The sequence below is a fragment of the Oryzias latipes genome, chromosome 4 (assembly GCF_002234675.1).
Source record: "Oryzias latipes chromosome 4, ASM223467v1".
In the NCBI taxonomy this organism is placed as follows: domain Eukaryota; kingdom Metazoa; phylum Chordata; class Actinopteri; order Beloniformes; family Adrianichthyidae; genus Oryzias; species Oryzias latipes.
In genome coordinates this window covers 8609750-8624851 of record NC_019862.2, presented here as the reverse complement: position 1 = coordinate 8624851, position 15102 = coordinate 8609750, and the positions used below count along the sequence as shown (strand labels likewise).

Genomic DNA, 15102 nt, shown 5'->3' with positions numbered 1-15102 from the left:
TAAATGGACGACGAATTAGAATTAGTGAAATTTGTGCCACAAAATGCTCACATGTGCACACAAATTGCTCATAAAATGCTCATTTGTGTCGGAAAAAAACAGAATTGTAGCAATAAAATACTAATTTTTGAATTCAAAATATAAATTTTTGGTCACAAATTGGTAATTTGAGGGAAGATTTATTTGTCATGTCTAGGGTTTTCTTATATATGCATGTTTTATGCACATATTTTGTGGGCTTTATTACCTTTCAAATACTTTCACGTTCATTTTTATATACTATTTTGATATATATAGCTTAGATAGGATTAGAAGCGATTTTTTTCCTCTTATAGTCATGGAAGCAACGGGTATGTTCCTTTTTTTCTTCAACACCCTCCTTGACCAGAAGGTGGCAGCAACGCGCCACCAGGCAGGACGTTACATCAAATTAAACAACAAGAAGAAGCAGCCAGAGGACGCCACACATTGATATCAGATATCACCATAGTAACGGACACATAAATAGCAGAATCTGCGTCAGATCTTTTAAACAGCGATATAGGCTCTACGTTGTACTGAAATGACGTGAAAAAAGTAGTTCTATAATACGACGTTTGACTTGAAATTGATGGATATTTATTTTCCTGAACGATTCCGGTATTACGATACGCTTTCCAGCCGCGTACCTAAGAGCTTTTTCTTACACCTTCTTCTTCGTTCTGTATGTTTCATTTGAGCTAATAACGCTAAAATCCTAACCGCTATGATCGCTTTTGTTGAAGAGGTTTCTTCTTCACTCGTGCGGGAGTTTCTGAGCCGGAAGGTAAGTTAGCTAGGACGCTTCATCTATGCGTAATAATCCATTAAATCTCTTACCGCCATCCACCCAGCTGCTGTTAAGACATAATATTTACCAGGATACCAACTGAGAAACACAACTGGCAAAATATGGCAGGTCTAGCAATAGATCATAAATGAACCTTTTCACTCGTTCAGGGCCTGAAGAAGACTATTGCCTGCATGGATGAAGAGCATCCACGAACAGCGACCAGCATCAATAACAGATCACTGTTGAGACAAGTGCTCAACATCGAAGATCTGTACAGAAGAAATAAGGTAAATCTGAAAAAATAAAATAAAAAAACAATATGCAATTTATGGTATGACTGAAGTTATGGTTTCTATGGTTGCAGGTTCAAAATCCTCCTCTGAAGACAGTACTGGAGATTATAGTGAAACATCACATGGAGCAGCAGAAAAAAGTCAAGATCATGACAGGAGACGGTGAAACTGCCCGGACCGTTACCCCACCTGCTTTTACTGCAGGATCACCTTTGATATGTGACACAGAAGAAAACAGCAGCAGGTAGGTCAAGTTTAACAACGTTTTAATCCATATTTGTATCCAGTTTGGATATGCTTTAAGGCGTTTCTCTCACAGGTCTGAGATAAAAGCAACACACTCCTCTCCGTCTACATTTCTATCACTGCTGTCAGATGAAAACAAATCATCCGGGCATGATCAAAAAGATGTCTCGGCTTATGATTCAGAACGTCAGAAATGCCAGCCACTGACTTCCCTGCAACAAGAATGGGAGAGCTCTGCCCAGAAGGAGCCAGAGAAAAAAAGTGAAGCCATCTCAAGGAGCAGAACTAACCGCAACAGACGAGGCATGATGTCTGGACCAATACCACGGGTACTGACTGCACAAAAAGCTTCTTGATCTGTCAATTTGATCCACGTTTTAATGTCCTTTTTTTATTATTTCATTAGGAAATGGGCAGGAAAAAACCAAGTCCAAGGTACGATGCGGCCCAACCGCTTTTCAGAAGGGATGGAGAAAACCAGCATTCTGATGATGCACACTTGGATATCAACACACACAGCTGTGCAGGGCGGAAACCTGGGCTGCAAAGGTCTCCAGAAAGCCTGCAGAGTGAAAACAACAACAGAGGAAACAAAGCAAAAGCAGTGAAGTGAATAACTTTAGTCAGTGATTATGCAACAGATGCAAACATTTCTATACTTTCTTTTTGTTTTTGTTTTATTAAAATATGCAAACATTGTGTTTCAGCAAAAACCACATGCCAAACAATTCTGATCTGAATGTGTCCGACTTGGTTTTAGGTAAGTGTTGTTGACAGTAAAAAACTGTTTTTTTTAAATACTGAATAACTTTTTGTTATTGTAACATCACCAGATGATGTAGACGACGAGGATCTGCAGGAAATCTCCCAAGTATCTGTGCAGAGGTCCGTGTCGGAGTGTCTCCCTAAAAGCCGCCCGATTGACCAGAGCATAGCCATGGTGAGTAGGTCATTCTTTTGTGTCGGAGATTTTTCTTTCTTTCTTTTAAGCTTGTCTTTTTTTGTGTTTCTTTAGGATTTAAAAGCAGTTCTTCTGGGCTCCAGCTTGAATTGTTTCAGCGCAGAGTGGAGAAATCAGGGTCTGACCTTCTCAGACACGCATGACCTCAGATACGGGATCGTGCAGAGAAAGGTCTTTTGAAATCTTCTATCTTTTAGCAGCAAACCGTCCATCTTTATCTAACCCTCTCCTCTGCATCCCCCTTGTTCACGCCATCCATCCTCATGTCCTTTCTCTCTACATCCATGAACCTCTTCCTTGATCCACCTCAGCATCCAAAACATCTAACATTAACTGTTCCTCTGATAGATCCACAGCAGAGATTTGAACAAGTGTTGTTAGATTATGTTTTTTTGTTTGGTTTAGGGTGGTCCTTGTGGAGTCCTAGCATCTATTCAAGCCTTCATCTTAAAGAAACTTCTTTTTGAGAACACTGAGAGCAGTGATTCTGACCTGCAGTAAGTCGGCTTTCAGCTCCGCTCCAAAATGCTGACCCCTCTGTGTCAAATTCCAGTCGTTTTCTAAATTCCCTCAAAGGTAACTCCAACTGATCTACCAATTTCCTTTCAGGCGGTTAAGACCTTCCAACGCGACCAGGAGAAAGTGTCTTGTTTTAGCTTTGGCAGAAGTTCTGTGGAAGGCTGGTGAGGAGGAACGAGCGACAGTCGCCGTGTAAGAAAACTTCTAATCTTGACGTTTTTACCTCACTGGAAAGTGAGAATCCAAAAAAAAAAAGATCTTGTCCATCAGAAAACATGTTTCTTCTGATTATTCTGTCCACAACACTTCTTCATGACTGGAAAAAAGTCGTGAGAAGAATAAAATTCATATTTTATTTCTCTAGGTTGCACAAAAAGAGCACAGACGATCACAAAAGTCACTGAAAATAACTAGATCTTGATTGGAAGAAGTAAATATTTTTATGGATTCAATGTTTTAAAGAGTTTTTCTCATTTTGGGTTGTAGAATTGTAGGATACCCTTATTTTTTTCTAATTTATTGAACTTTTGGGATAAAACTTTTACCACCTGCCCAGCATCTTTGAAGTTCCTGACGATTTATCGTCTGTAGATTTTTTCTCATTTTCGCTAAACTTATTGGGATGTCTAATTACAAAAAATCATTTTTATTACTTACTTTTTATTTGTTTATATATATATAATTCTTGATTCATAACAGCGACAAAAAAAGAGCTGGATTGGAACTAAAATTCCCTCATAGTTACATTGTTGGCGCGGATCCTCATTTTGTTTGTTCACGTGACCATTCTTCCTGAAACTGGACTTACGTTTTCATCCATCGTCAAACTTATTCGACCGAACACGTCTTCTGGGTCGGCGGTGACTCTTGAACTCAGTCTTTGTTGGGTTTTTTTGTTCCAGAAATACGGGGCTGAATCATTTCACACCAAGTGGGCGCTACAGGTCTGAAGGAGTACTTGAAAAGGTAAACATGGCTGAGAGGCTGAACGTGCATACAGCTCTTCAAGAATATTTTGGAAAGGTTTTAGAAGTTTTTTATTATTTCGGTGTTGCTGCATGACATGTACAGACTGTTTCAAATCTTTAATACTCATTTGACTGTAGATGGTGCTCTTCACTGTGGACAACCTCAGGGATCTGCAGATTCTTGTGGAGCAGCACATCGAGCAGGTGAAGACTGTCAGTTATCCTGGTCACATTCTCACAGGATTAGCTAGACTTTAAAGACCCACTGTAATGAAAATCGTATTTTTGTGGCATTTTTCTGATGATGGAGGACATCTATAAACACAACTGAGCTCAAAATTGCATTTCTGAGTTTTTCCTTATTCAAATCATTGTGAATCAGGAGCGGGACAATAAAAAGCTGTTGGAAAAAGCCTGTAGTTATGATGCAGACGTTACTATGGCAACCCACAAGCTCTCTGCTCCATTCTGATGCATCCACTTGTAGACGACTAGATCCATGAACGTCTTTGATTTCCTCGTGTGAGCTGGAATCCGGATCAAAACTGCACCAGTAATGTCTATAGTTGTGAGCGCTGTAAGCTAGTGGGAGAGCGTAAACAGACGGATGACAGGAAGGATGGGTGGGCTTTTTCTATGCTGACAGTCCCGCCCACAACTCAAAGGCGAATTTACGATGAAGTCCTCCTGCCGCTCTGCAGAAACTATGTCAGGGGTCTTACGGCCTGCAGTAACCAGAATAAAGAACCTTAAAAGAGGTTAAGTCTCAGTGCCTCAGTGTGGGAAAGGGACTCTACATTATGCTGTTGCTAATAAATGATGAGTATTTTTAATGAATGTGACTTCCAGTGCTGTATGGTTTTGCTGATGGTCTAGTCTGGTTGATATGTAATGAGTTTTAGCTTCATGCGGGCGTTGAGACTTCCATCGGTCAAACGTGATCGTAGGTTGGTCTGAATGTTCTTTAGATGTGAGAAAGACTGCCCACATGGAGACGTGGAGCCAAACACACACTCACACGCTGCAGTGTGTGGTATGTAACGGACAGCGTGTTCTAATCAGAGCGCCGCCTCACCTTGCTGCCTGCTTTTTCCTTCTCAAAAAAGGGAGCGCCGGGACGGCAATTCACAGGTTTCAGGTCGTTACAAACTGGCATTGCATCGCGCCCGAGAGGGACTGGTCTAATGAAACTTTTTATATATATATATATATATATATATATATATATATATATATATATATATATATATATATATATATATATATATATATATATATATATATATATATAATTAAAGATTTGTCTGCGATCCAGATGCGGCCATCAAAAGAGCCAGATATGGCTCCCGAGCCATAGGTTCCCGACCCCTGAACTATTTCCTAGAAAACAACACAGGTTATTTGATTTTGGCTTAAAACTGCATCAACAGTATTAAAAGACCACCGCAAACACATTTATGACAGATCAGAAGACGATCAGAGTGGGACTTTTTCTTGCTCATCTGAGAAGCTTCTTCAACTCTAAACGCTGGTGGAGAAGTTCGTGTGCTGAACACCTGAGCAGGTGCAAATGTCAGCGACAAGTTAGAACAGAAAAAGCTTTTCAGGTGACCTGAACACCGGAATCCTGTGAAATCTTTGTTTTTGTTATCTTCCCATAACTAGTTTGTTTCTTCATTCCTCAGTTTGAAACTGGAACGCTGGGATGTATCTTGCTGACCATATCGGCTGTTCTGTCCCGATCCATTGAAAAGTAAAGGCAGTTGTTTGAGTCTGAGTCTCATTTCTTTACACGGCGTGAAGAATAAACGCCTGTCTTATCTTCTCCGTCTGTCTTTAGAGTCAAAGAGGACATGGACGTGTCCAGCTCCACGCTCATCGGTGCTCATGGCTACTGCACTCAGGTGATGGAAGGCCCAAAGGTTCACAGAGCTCAAAGCATGCAGGTGATGTAATACAAAGGCTCTCATGTTCATCAGGAGCTGGTCAGCCTGCTGCTCTGCGGCAGAGCCGTGTCCAACGTTTTCGATGACGACATGGAGCTGGACTCAGGCGGCGGCGACACCACGCTCCTCAAAGGAATCAAGAGCCGCTGTGATGTGGGCCTGCTGTCTCTCTTTGAACATTATAACATCTGTAAGGTGAGCGGGACACGGATGTCTGAGCGCACGGCGTCAGGGTTCGCCGCAGCTCAGATCCTGCTGAGGACGACAATGCAGTCCCTGAAAGTTCTGCATCTTCACCTAAAGGTTGTTCTCCAAGAACAAGAAAGAAAAGGCGATAAAACATTTAAAGAACATACAAAAATATTTTTTAGAAACCAAAAAAAAAGTGCCTTGTTTGTCCAAATGTTGTCCACATGTTAGAATAGAATAAAGTAGAATAGAATAGAATCTTCATTAATCTCAAACGAAATGGTCAGCTTCTTGCATTCACAAGAAGATCTGAAAAAATGAGCAATTAAAAAGAATTAAACTCTAAATCAATCAAAGGTTAAAATCTATTACCGGTAATTAAAAATATAACACATCCTTAAATTATTCAAATATTAAAAACCAATACAATAAAACCATACAACATTCAAAAATAAAAATTCAGTGAGGTTTTTTAGCATCGACAAATGGCTTTATGTCCCCGATGAAACAATAGAGGACTTTGATCACAAACTCAGCCTGAGATTTTTGTTTTTCTTATTGGCATCTGCCCCAGGTAACCATTGGAGATCCATCAGTCTTGCTGAAAGATATCAACAGTTGAACAACTTTCAATTGAAAAGATTTAGTATTTTGTGCACAAACCCTGTAAAGCTGGATGTACTTTAAAGCACTAAAGTGAAATCTGATAATCAGGAACGTCTGCTCCAAAGTCTTGAGGGAACAGCAAACACCTCTCTGTGCTGCTCAGGAGACAGCAGCAAAAGGTGGGGATGAAAATGAAGCTTTCTTTTTTTTAATTCCAACCAGATAAAATTCTGAACGACTGAGGGAAATTGGTCAGACAGAACACTCAACATTCATGTTTGGCAGTGAAAAGAAAAAAGACCAGACCCAGAGAAGCACCCTTTGGCTCCTTACAGAGATCCACGTGTACTAGAGCAGCAACCACAGCCGGTTGACAGACCTGATCCTCCTCTGTTGAAGGTGGGAGCTCACCTGAAGACCCCTTCTTACCCCATCTGGGTGGTGTGCAGTGAAAGTCACTTCAGCGTGCTGTTTGGCCTGCAGAGGGAGCTGCTGACCTCCAAGGACCAACACCTGGAGTTTGATCTCTACTATTATGATGGACTGGCCAATCAGCAGGAGGAGATCCGCCTCACCGTCAGTATGTAACCTCCGTCCATCTGGATTTGTTTTAGGTCTCTGGTTTACTTTTTCCAGTTGTCATGTTGGTTTCTGCTGGTTGACTTTTTCCTGTGAAGCTGAATTTTGTCACATTTCCGAGGCTGCATTCTTCAAATGACAAAAAGTTGAACCAATTGGGGATTTACACAGCTGCCAATCACTTTCTGACGATTGAAACAATATGATTAAAAAAAAAACTAGCTGATATCAGAGAAGTGGTTTGAATAACTAAACATAAATAATCTTTTGATTTTCCAACTGAGCTTTTGCCGCTGCAGAGAGGTCACGGCGTAGCTGAAATTGAAAGCAGATGTAGCCGTTAGGATGCTGGTGTTTCTTCACATCCAACAGAGTCTCCAGAGGTGAAGATGCCTCATTCTGTGGACTGAAGACCACAGGAGACTTTTTTACTTACTTAGACGGCGAAACAAAGCTTTTCCCAGCAGGAGGATTTCACAGATAGGCCATGCATCAAATTTAACATAAACAACATTTAGTAAATGGAGTCAAAGTTACAAATGACCCCACCCGCCTTTTTTTAAACACCTCTCGTGTTAAGAAACCCTGTTCCCAGTAGAGAAGTTACAAAAACAGAAAAGTGTTGAATCAAAGCTGGGAAGGATATTGGTGATCAAAAAACCCCACTTGGGGATTATGTTCTCTGTTGAAACAGACACACATGTAACAAAACTACAATTGAAAATAAGATTTTAAAAAGTAATAAAGAAAGCGGACAACCTTTATTTATAATGCTACATATGTAAGGGTTAATGGCTGACGAAGTGTGCATTATCAGAAATTAACGGACGCCATGGGAGCCTGAACCATCCAACGCGAAGCGAGGGACGAATGCTTCCGTGAAGTGCGTTAACTCTGATAATGCACACCTTGAAGGCCATTAACCCCCTTATACCATGGTCACAAAAGAAAGAAATGTTCAACCAGCTTTTAGTCCTTAATCCTTGTTATTTTTTTGGTGGTTTTACGTGGTGTGGCGCTGTGACAACACGCCACTCCAAAGTGACATATACTGTGTGCTGATCGTCACGATGGGTTGAATAAAGCATCATTTCAGAGAGAAAGTTCACATCTTACCGCTTGTTTTTGTCCAGATGATGAAGCTAAAGTGTTTTAAAGAAGCCGGCGCAGTGATACAACACATTTAAGCTATGTGGCCGGAACTTCTTTTTTAGGCGTGCAGAATCGAGAATCGTGAATTCAGCTGGACCATGGTGTAAAAACATTAGCAGATCCTATTGAAGCACCTTTGTTTCCACTTTATGGTAACTTGAAAGTGTTTTTAAAAAATGTAATTACATTAGCAAGAACTTGTTTGGATTTGTCTACAGTTTTCAGAATTTTTAATGCCACACTTTAACACACTGCTTTCCAAAGCTGTTGCTAAAGAATGCAGCCTTTGATTGTAACACAGCAGCAAACAGAATCCCTGATATGTTTTGGGGTTTTTAACTGATTTGCTTTAACTGAAAAAGCCCCTCTGTTTTCAGCGGTTGGTAAGTGGCGCCGCAGCTTTCAAGAAGTAGACAGTGACTCCATTCCTCCTCTGGAGCTTTGTATTCGCACGAGGTGAGCAAATTCTTTTCTTTTTTTGTTTTTACATGCAAGTTAAAGACAAACTATTAGAAAGAACAACGCGTGTTTAAACGGATGGTCGAGCCTAAACAAACTTTTGTTTCCTTCCAGGTGGAAAGATGTGGAAATCAACTGGAATGACACTGAACCGATTCTCTAAGGGATTTTAGGTCTTCCAACTAATGAAAAGCATTCATTATAACCAAAAAGAATATTTTATATACATGTATCTAAAATACTGTTATGATTTAAGTGTTTTACGTTATTTTCTTTACACATTTGTCAGCTGAGATATCATTTTTAGGAAGAAACTTTTCACCACTGTGGCCTTTTGTCTGCGCTGGCTTTTGGGCCCACAAAATGATTTTTGTACTTTCTTTGCTGTTCATGACACCTTTTGGTTGGTCCAGAGGAAGAGCGGTCGACATCTGAGTGGAAGATTGTGTCCTTGGGCAAACACTGAACCCCACGTTGCTCCTGGTGGGTTTATGTTGGCGCCAGTGTTTGGCATCAGTGTGAGAAAGTGTGTGTGCACGGGTGAATGGGACTGCAACTGTAAAGCGCTTTGAGCCTTCAAAGAAGATAGTGAAGTGCTATATAAGTTCATGCCATTTACCGTTAATGAAATAAGAATAAAAAGTAAAATCATAAATATTGGTAGTGTTTTTCTTTTTTGTGTTTTTTTTTCTAATTCTGCACTTTTCCAGCCAATCAAAAATACTTGGTAAATTAAGAAAAGTGATCAAAAAACATGTTTACTTTTTGTGAGCCTTATTTCTATGTCACCTGTGTTTCTCCTGATTTATACAGTAGATTTGCAAGTTGCTAAAAATTTTTATTGGTAGGATTTTTGTGTGTTCTAATAAATAAAAGCTGCCAACCAGAAAATAGCCTTTACACCCAGAAGCATTATTGGACATACATTTGTTTATTGGACCATGCTTGTTCAGTTGTTTTTTAATTATGATTATGCCGAAAAAAATCGGTGTCATTTTCTAGAGCTTAGAGTCTGCAGAATGGCAGGAGTTGGAGTAGAAAAAGCTGTAATAGAACTATCCAGCCATTCCAGTTTAGACGAGGAAAACAAAGACAAACTGTTTTCCACGTCACAAATACAATCTTTTTCAAACAACAATTTTTCTTTTTCTCCTTATTCACAATTTGAAATAAGAAATATTGTATTTTTTGGAGTATAAGTCACTTTTTGTGTATGTGTGCATAGTTTGGCCAAGGGTGCGATTTGTACTCCATATACTCCATACTCAAATGTGATTTTTCCACACAAAAAATAGCAATGGAGGGCAATTTAGACGTGTGTATCAGTATTTGCTACTGAGAAGCCGCTGCTAAGTGTTTCACCGGGCTTGGCAGAATTATTTTAAAGCGACGCCGGTTGAAAGAATTCAATGGATTTAGTGATTTCACGTGATTTAAAGGGTTTTGTTGACTTTTTAATTCAAAAGTTATCTGAATAATTGTTTATATGTGGCCCTAAGATACTACACTCGACAAACAAATTACTTCCGTTGCAAAATTGAGCTTTTTCCACTTGAGGCAGCTGGCAAAAGTCAGACCTGTCCTCTCTTTTAAGTTGTTTGAAACAGTTATCCACGCCTTTATCGCCACTAGGCTGGATTACTGTAATTCCCTATACGTGGGGGTTTAGAACCTCGGCCATTGCTCGACTCCAGCTCCTACAAAATGTGGGTGCCCGTCTCTTAACTAGAAAGCGCAAATTTGATCATGTCTTCCATTTTTTAGCTCCACATCGGTTGATGTTTATTTCACGACAACAAAACTCAAACTTAGAGGGGACTGTGCTTTTGATCACTGCCTGTTCTCTCTTAAAACCCACTTTTTAAACTTGGACTTTAATACATACTCAAGAGGTTCCCTCTCTATCTTTTTCTCCCACCACATTTTAATTAATTTTCTTCTATGAAATGTTTGAAATATTTTAAAAATGTATCTTTATAAGCTTATCTTTGTATATTTTAATTCTTCATATGTTTTCATTGTGTTGCTATCCAGCACTTTGGGTCTGCATGAACAATTTAGGTGCTTTATATATAAAGTTTATTATTATAATTATTATTATTAGACACCTAATCAATTCCTCCTATGTTTCATGAAGCTAAATAAGCATCAACATGTTACGGTAGTGAAGCATATGTTCAGTCTATTATTGTTATCTATTCTGTTATTATGATTTGCCTTTTAAGATTAAAAGTCCATTCTTGAAAAGATACATTTTTTTGCTTAATTTTCTCAAAATATGTTCTATGTTATGACAAAAATGCCCCAAGAGCATGTTAAAAACAACCACAAAAAGATGCAATTTTCATCAAAGCGGGTCTTTAATTTTTCAAAAAGATTTCAAACTTGTGAATGAAATGTAAGCATAGAGCGTTGGGAATGAATTCAGTCAGAGGAGCCTATCACAGCACACAGTGAGGGGCAGGCGGAGGGGGTGGCACAAGCACTGAGCCAACACCTCCAGCTACTCTGGATCAAAGATGCTGCTGCTGGAACACAGTGGGAGCAGCTCACTCATCATTTAAACTGCAGAGCTGCCAGAGTCCAGGAAGAATCATGTATTTGCTATCAACCTCAATGCATGACCAAAGCACGCAGGGATCAGGGCTTAATAAAGAGCCGTCTGTAGATTTTTTTTATAGTGGAACATCAACATTGTGCCCCTAATGTAACTCATTCATGTCTCAGCTGTCAAACCCCTAATAGAAGCTGTGTTATCAGTGACATATGTGGGATTTGCGTTTGCTACAGAAGACACAGGAAGGGAAATGAATTAATCATGAGACATGGAGTGAATCAATTAACCCGCTGTGTCAGTGCTGACAGAAAGCGTTGCTCCTGTGATCACGATAAATATGTTGGTTTTCCTGACTGACGCCTTGGGGGATCTCCACAATTGGATGAAAGTATTGCATTTTGCCACAATCTTCTGTAGACTTCTGTGATGGGGGGTTTATATACGTCACAAGGAGCCGCGTTAAGGAGTTAGCATGAAATATATTTGCCAGCGTCACTTTAAAGCCAGTTAAAGGCACGAATTGGGCCGATCAGTTCACTTGGAGAGCGCCTATTGATTCACAACCAGAATGTGCTTTAAATCAAGAAATTCTGCCTCAAAAGTGGCATCACAACCACAGCAGAGGAAGCCTCAGCAGAGGAGGTGACATGTGGCATTAGGGTGCTTCCTCTCTTCGCTCCTGGGGTTTGGTTGAGCCGGGGGCAGTCTGACAGGAGGGCGATGCCACGGCTTTGGCCTCTATTTACTATTTATTACAGCAGAATTTCTCAGAGGTGTTGGAGGAGGGATGAGATGCTTGAGTGTAATTGTGTTAAAGCCCTCCCACACGTTGTCCCCAGTGTAACTACTGTCTCTTCTCCTAATCTGTGCTGTTTGTCTCCAGATAAGTGATATCCTCTTCAGATTAGGATCCGGTGTCCCGGCTCTGCCCACCCGGAGAGAAAGGGATCCCCAGCGCATCTCTGAGAGTATTTTTAGCTGCTTAATCCATTTATAGCATCAGGGGGGAAAATCTTTCATTAGAATAAAACATTTACATACAAGGTAGTACTTTATAATATATAGTATTAAAACACGTTCTTCAAGAGGATTTTGTGGGGCACAAATTTAGACTTCTTCTTCCCAGACGACGGATTTGTGGTAGGAAGGCTTAATGTCTTTATGCATAAAGAAAAGCTCAAGTTGGAAGAATTGTCGTGAACCAAGGCTGGATAAAGGTCCCCCCTAAATGGTGTGACCCACTGTCTCAAATTTGATCCAAATATTCTTAACATGGTGTAACTGTTTTAGAAAGTATTAATCATCAACAAAGTGCATTCTTTAAATACAGCAAGTACTCATAAAAAAACGAATAACAATAGATGAGTTTGAAAAACGTTTCCCGCCAAAAGTGTTTCGTGAAAGCAGCCATTTTGAAATGACCAAGAAAAGCCCCTTCACTGCCCCTAGTGGAATGATATTGCACTACAGGGCAGAAAACATGGACCAAGTTTTATATAGTGAGTATTTAAGGAAAGTTTGGGTCATGCTAGTGAGATGGGGGTCTCAGAAAATGTGTGTATTATATAAAATAGAAATGGTTCTTTAAGTGTTAAGGGACAAAAATAAAAAAACACCAGAAACACGTCATTTGTTGGACCTCGATTTTCACTTGTCCTCTTGTGTCTAAGACCACTTTTGAAACACACATTTAGTCATACATCACAAAGCATGTCATCAATAAGGGTATGAAATACTTTGAGCATTTGCTTTCCCTTAGACATTTGCATCTTCCGTGTCTTTGTTTCTGTTCAGGTTACTCAACATCGCTGTCCGTCCAAGACATTTGATAGCAACATCTAGACAAAAGTAAAAGCAGATGTTCTGGAACAAATTCCAGGCGGGGGGGAGCAGATTCTGTAATAGTAACACCTGCTTAGAAGAGCAGAGACGATGGAGGTTGCATCAAATAGGGGATGAAAACTTGTGTTTGAGCCAAAGAGTGAGGAAAACATCCACAACAAGTAAGAATATAATAAAACACAGCCTTTCTCTTGAAAGAGGAAAGCTGTGTGGGGCTCCTGGCAAATAACGACCAGTCTAGCACCCCCCGGGGGCTTCGTTGGTGGTCTCACCCTTCACACCACCAGACTCTCAATAAGAATAAAAATCCACTGTGCTTAAATATTCTTTATTCAGTACTGCAGTGCATTTCAACCATTACTGTCGTTTCTCAATTTCAATCACTCAAGTGCCAAATTACATGCAAAAAAAAAAAAAAAACTGTGACAGAGAAGGACAGGAACGTAACAGGAAGTGTGGCATTTTTATGTCAGACAAAAGAAGTTTCCTCTCAATGTGAAGCTTTCATAACAAAACAAAAACAAAAATCAGTATATACACACCCTGTCAATAAATAGGTGCATTTAATGTTAAGTTAATATAGCTTTGTAAATACATGGTGCATTAATCTGCACAGAAACAGCCAGCAAGATGTCCTGCTTTTTTTCCACAATGACAAAAGAACAACAACAAAATGAAAAATGAGCACGATTTTCTTATGACTGCTGTGCATTTGAAGGCACTTGCTTGGCAACACATTAATCCCTCTTCCATTATGATGGGACCTGAAATGAAAATGGAAAACATAATAAGAGTTGATCAACTTCACATTGAACAGTTTTTTAAACCCAATGAATCCAGGTGTTACATCTTTCTAAGGAAGTGATGTTTTCAGGGAGTCATTACTTGTCTGCCACGTTTCACTGAAGTTCTCTTAGTACTGACCAGATCTACTAAGCCGTGAGTCATCTTCCAAAGCTCATCAGTTGTGACTCTTGAACTCACAGAATGGCGCAGACAAGATTAAATTATCCAATTCCTCGACGATGTGTCAGCCTGTTCAATTAATAATGGCCCCGTATGTCCACTGATCTGAAATGACCAGTTGTGTGGATGAACCCTTTAGCAGAAATCACTTGTCAGCAGCTTGTAATGGTGTTCTCTTTAGAAATAAATGAAGCCCTGAGACCCGCTGTCACAAAAGATCACCTAATAAAAATGGCAAATTCACATTTAAATTACTTCACTGACGACAGTCCTTCTTTGAAAGGATCCACGTTTGGCTTCGTCATCATCCCAAACAGGTCTGCAGTGACACTATTGACACTATCCCACAAGCTGCACATCGTCTTTATCCAGCATTTAACTACTGTTCTTCAAGATGACTGTAGTAGGATTTCACTTCTTTGAAAAAAGAAAGGAGGACTTTTCACTCTTTAAAACATCAATCTAATGTTTTGAAGTACTCCGACAACGTTTTACTAGTTCAAGCCATGCAAACGCCACACTGCCAAAAGTATCTGCTCATACATCTACGTTATTTCCATTGGTACAGGTGTAAAATCCTCACCCAGGTTAACAGACTGTAAAGAACGGGTCACTCTCAAAACAAGAATTCCTGCAAGGTTCTGTGACAGACTCAGCCAAGAACGGCCACACAAACTGACAGAAAGGGGTCCTTCATGTTAGCTGCGTAGGGTACAGAGATCTTTCTGGAGTTGGTTTTCATGGCTGAGTATCTGAGCCACACATCACCAGGTGCAATAGGAAACGCTGGCGAAAAGCAATTTTCTGAACTGATGAACCATGCCTCTCCGTTTAGCAATCTGATGAACAAGTCTGGTTCTGAGGGTCGGCCAGGTGAACTGTACTTATTTGACTGTTTTGTGCAAGTCGTGACGCTTGGTAAAGTTATCACGCAGGGTTGGTATTTCAGGAGCTCAGCGGCTTGACGGCTCAGTCGGTTGGTGCAGGGCTGACACGTGGGAAACCAGG

The 15102-nt window shown here is 40.1% G+C and overlaps 1 protein-coding gene across 2 annotated transcripts; it reads left to right on the top strand.

Moving 5' to 3' along the window:
- The first annotated feature begins 444 nt into the window (after nucleotides 1-444).
- Nucleotides 445-9384, top strand: mindy4 (MINDY lysine 48 deubiquitinase 4). Of its 2 annotated transcripts, none has more exons than XM_023954136.1 (18): nucleotides 445-805; nucleotides 979-1098; nucleotides 1176-1348; nucleotides 1424-1679; nucleotides 1757-1959; nucleotides 2058-2110; nucleotides 2184-2290; nucleotides 2366-2482; nucleotides 2717-2808; nucleotides 2921-3022; nucleotides 3733-3796; nucleotides 3937-4002; nucleotides 5484-5551; nucleotides 5639-5702; nucleotides 5778-5939; nucleotides 6939-7115; nucleotides 8648-8726; nucleotides 8844-9384. In XM_023954136.1, exons 1-17 carry the CDS (start codon nucleotides 746-748, stop codon nucleotides 8681-8683), a joined length of 1920 nt encoding a protein of 639 aa, XP_023809904.1. In that variant the 5' UTR covers nucleotides 445-745; the 3' UTR covers nucleotides 8684-8726; nucleotides 8844-9384. The 2 variants fall into 2 exon arrangements, with proteins under 2 accessions (XP_023809904.1, XP_011472163.1); XM_011473861.3 differs by having other exon boundaries at nucleotides 6939-7119.
- Nucleotides 9385-15102: the final 5718 nt, after the last annotated feature.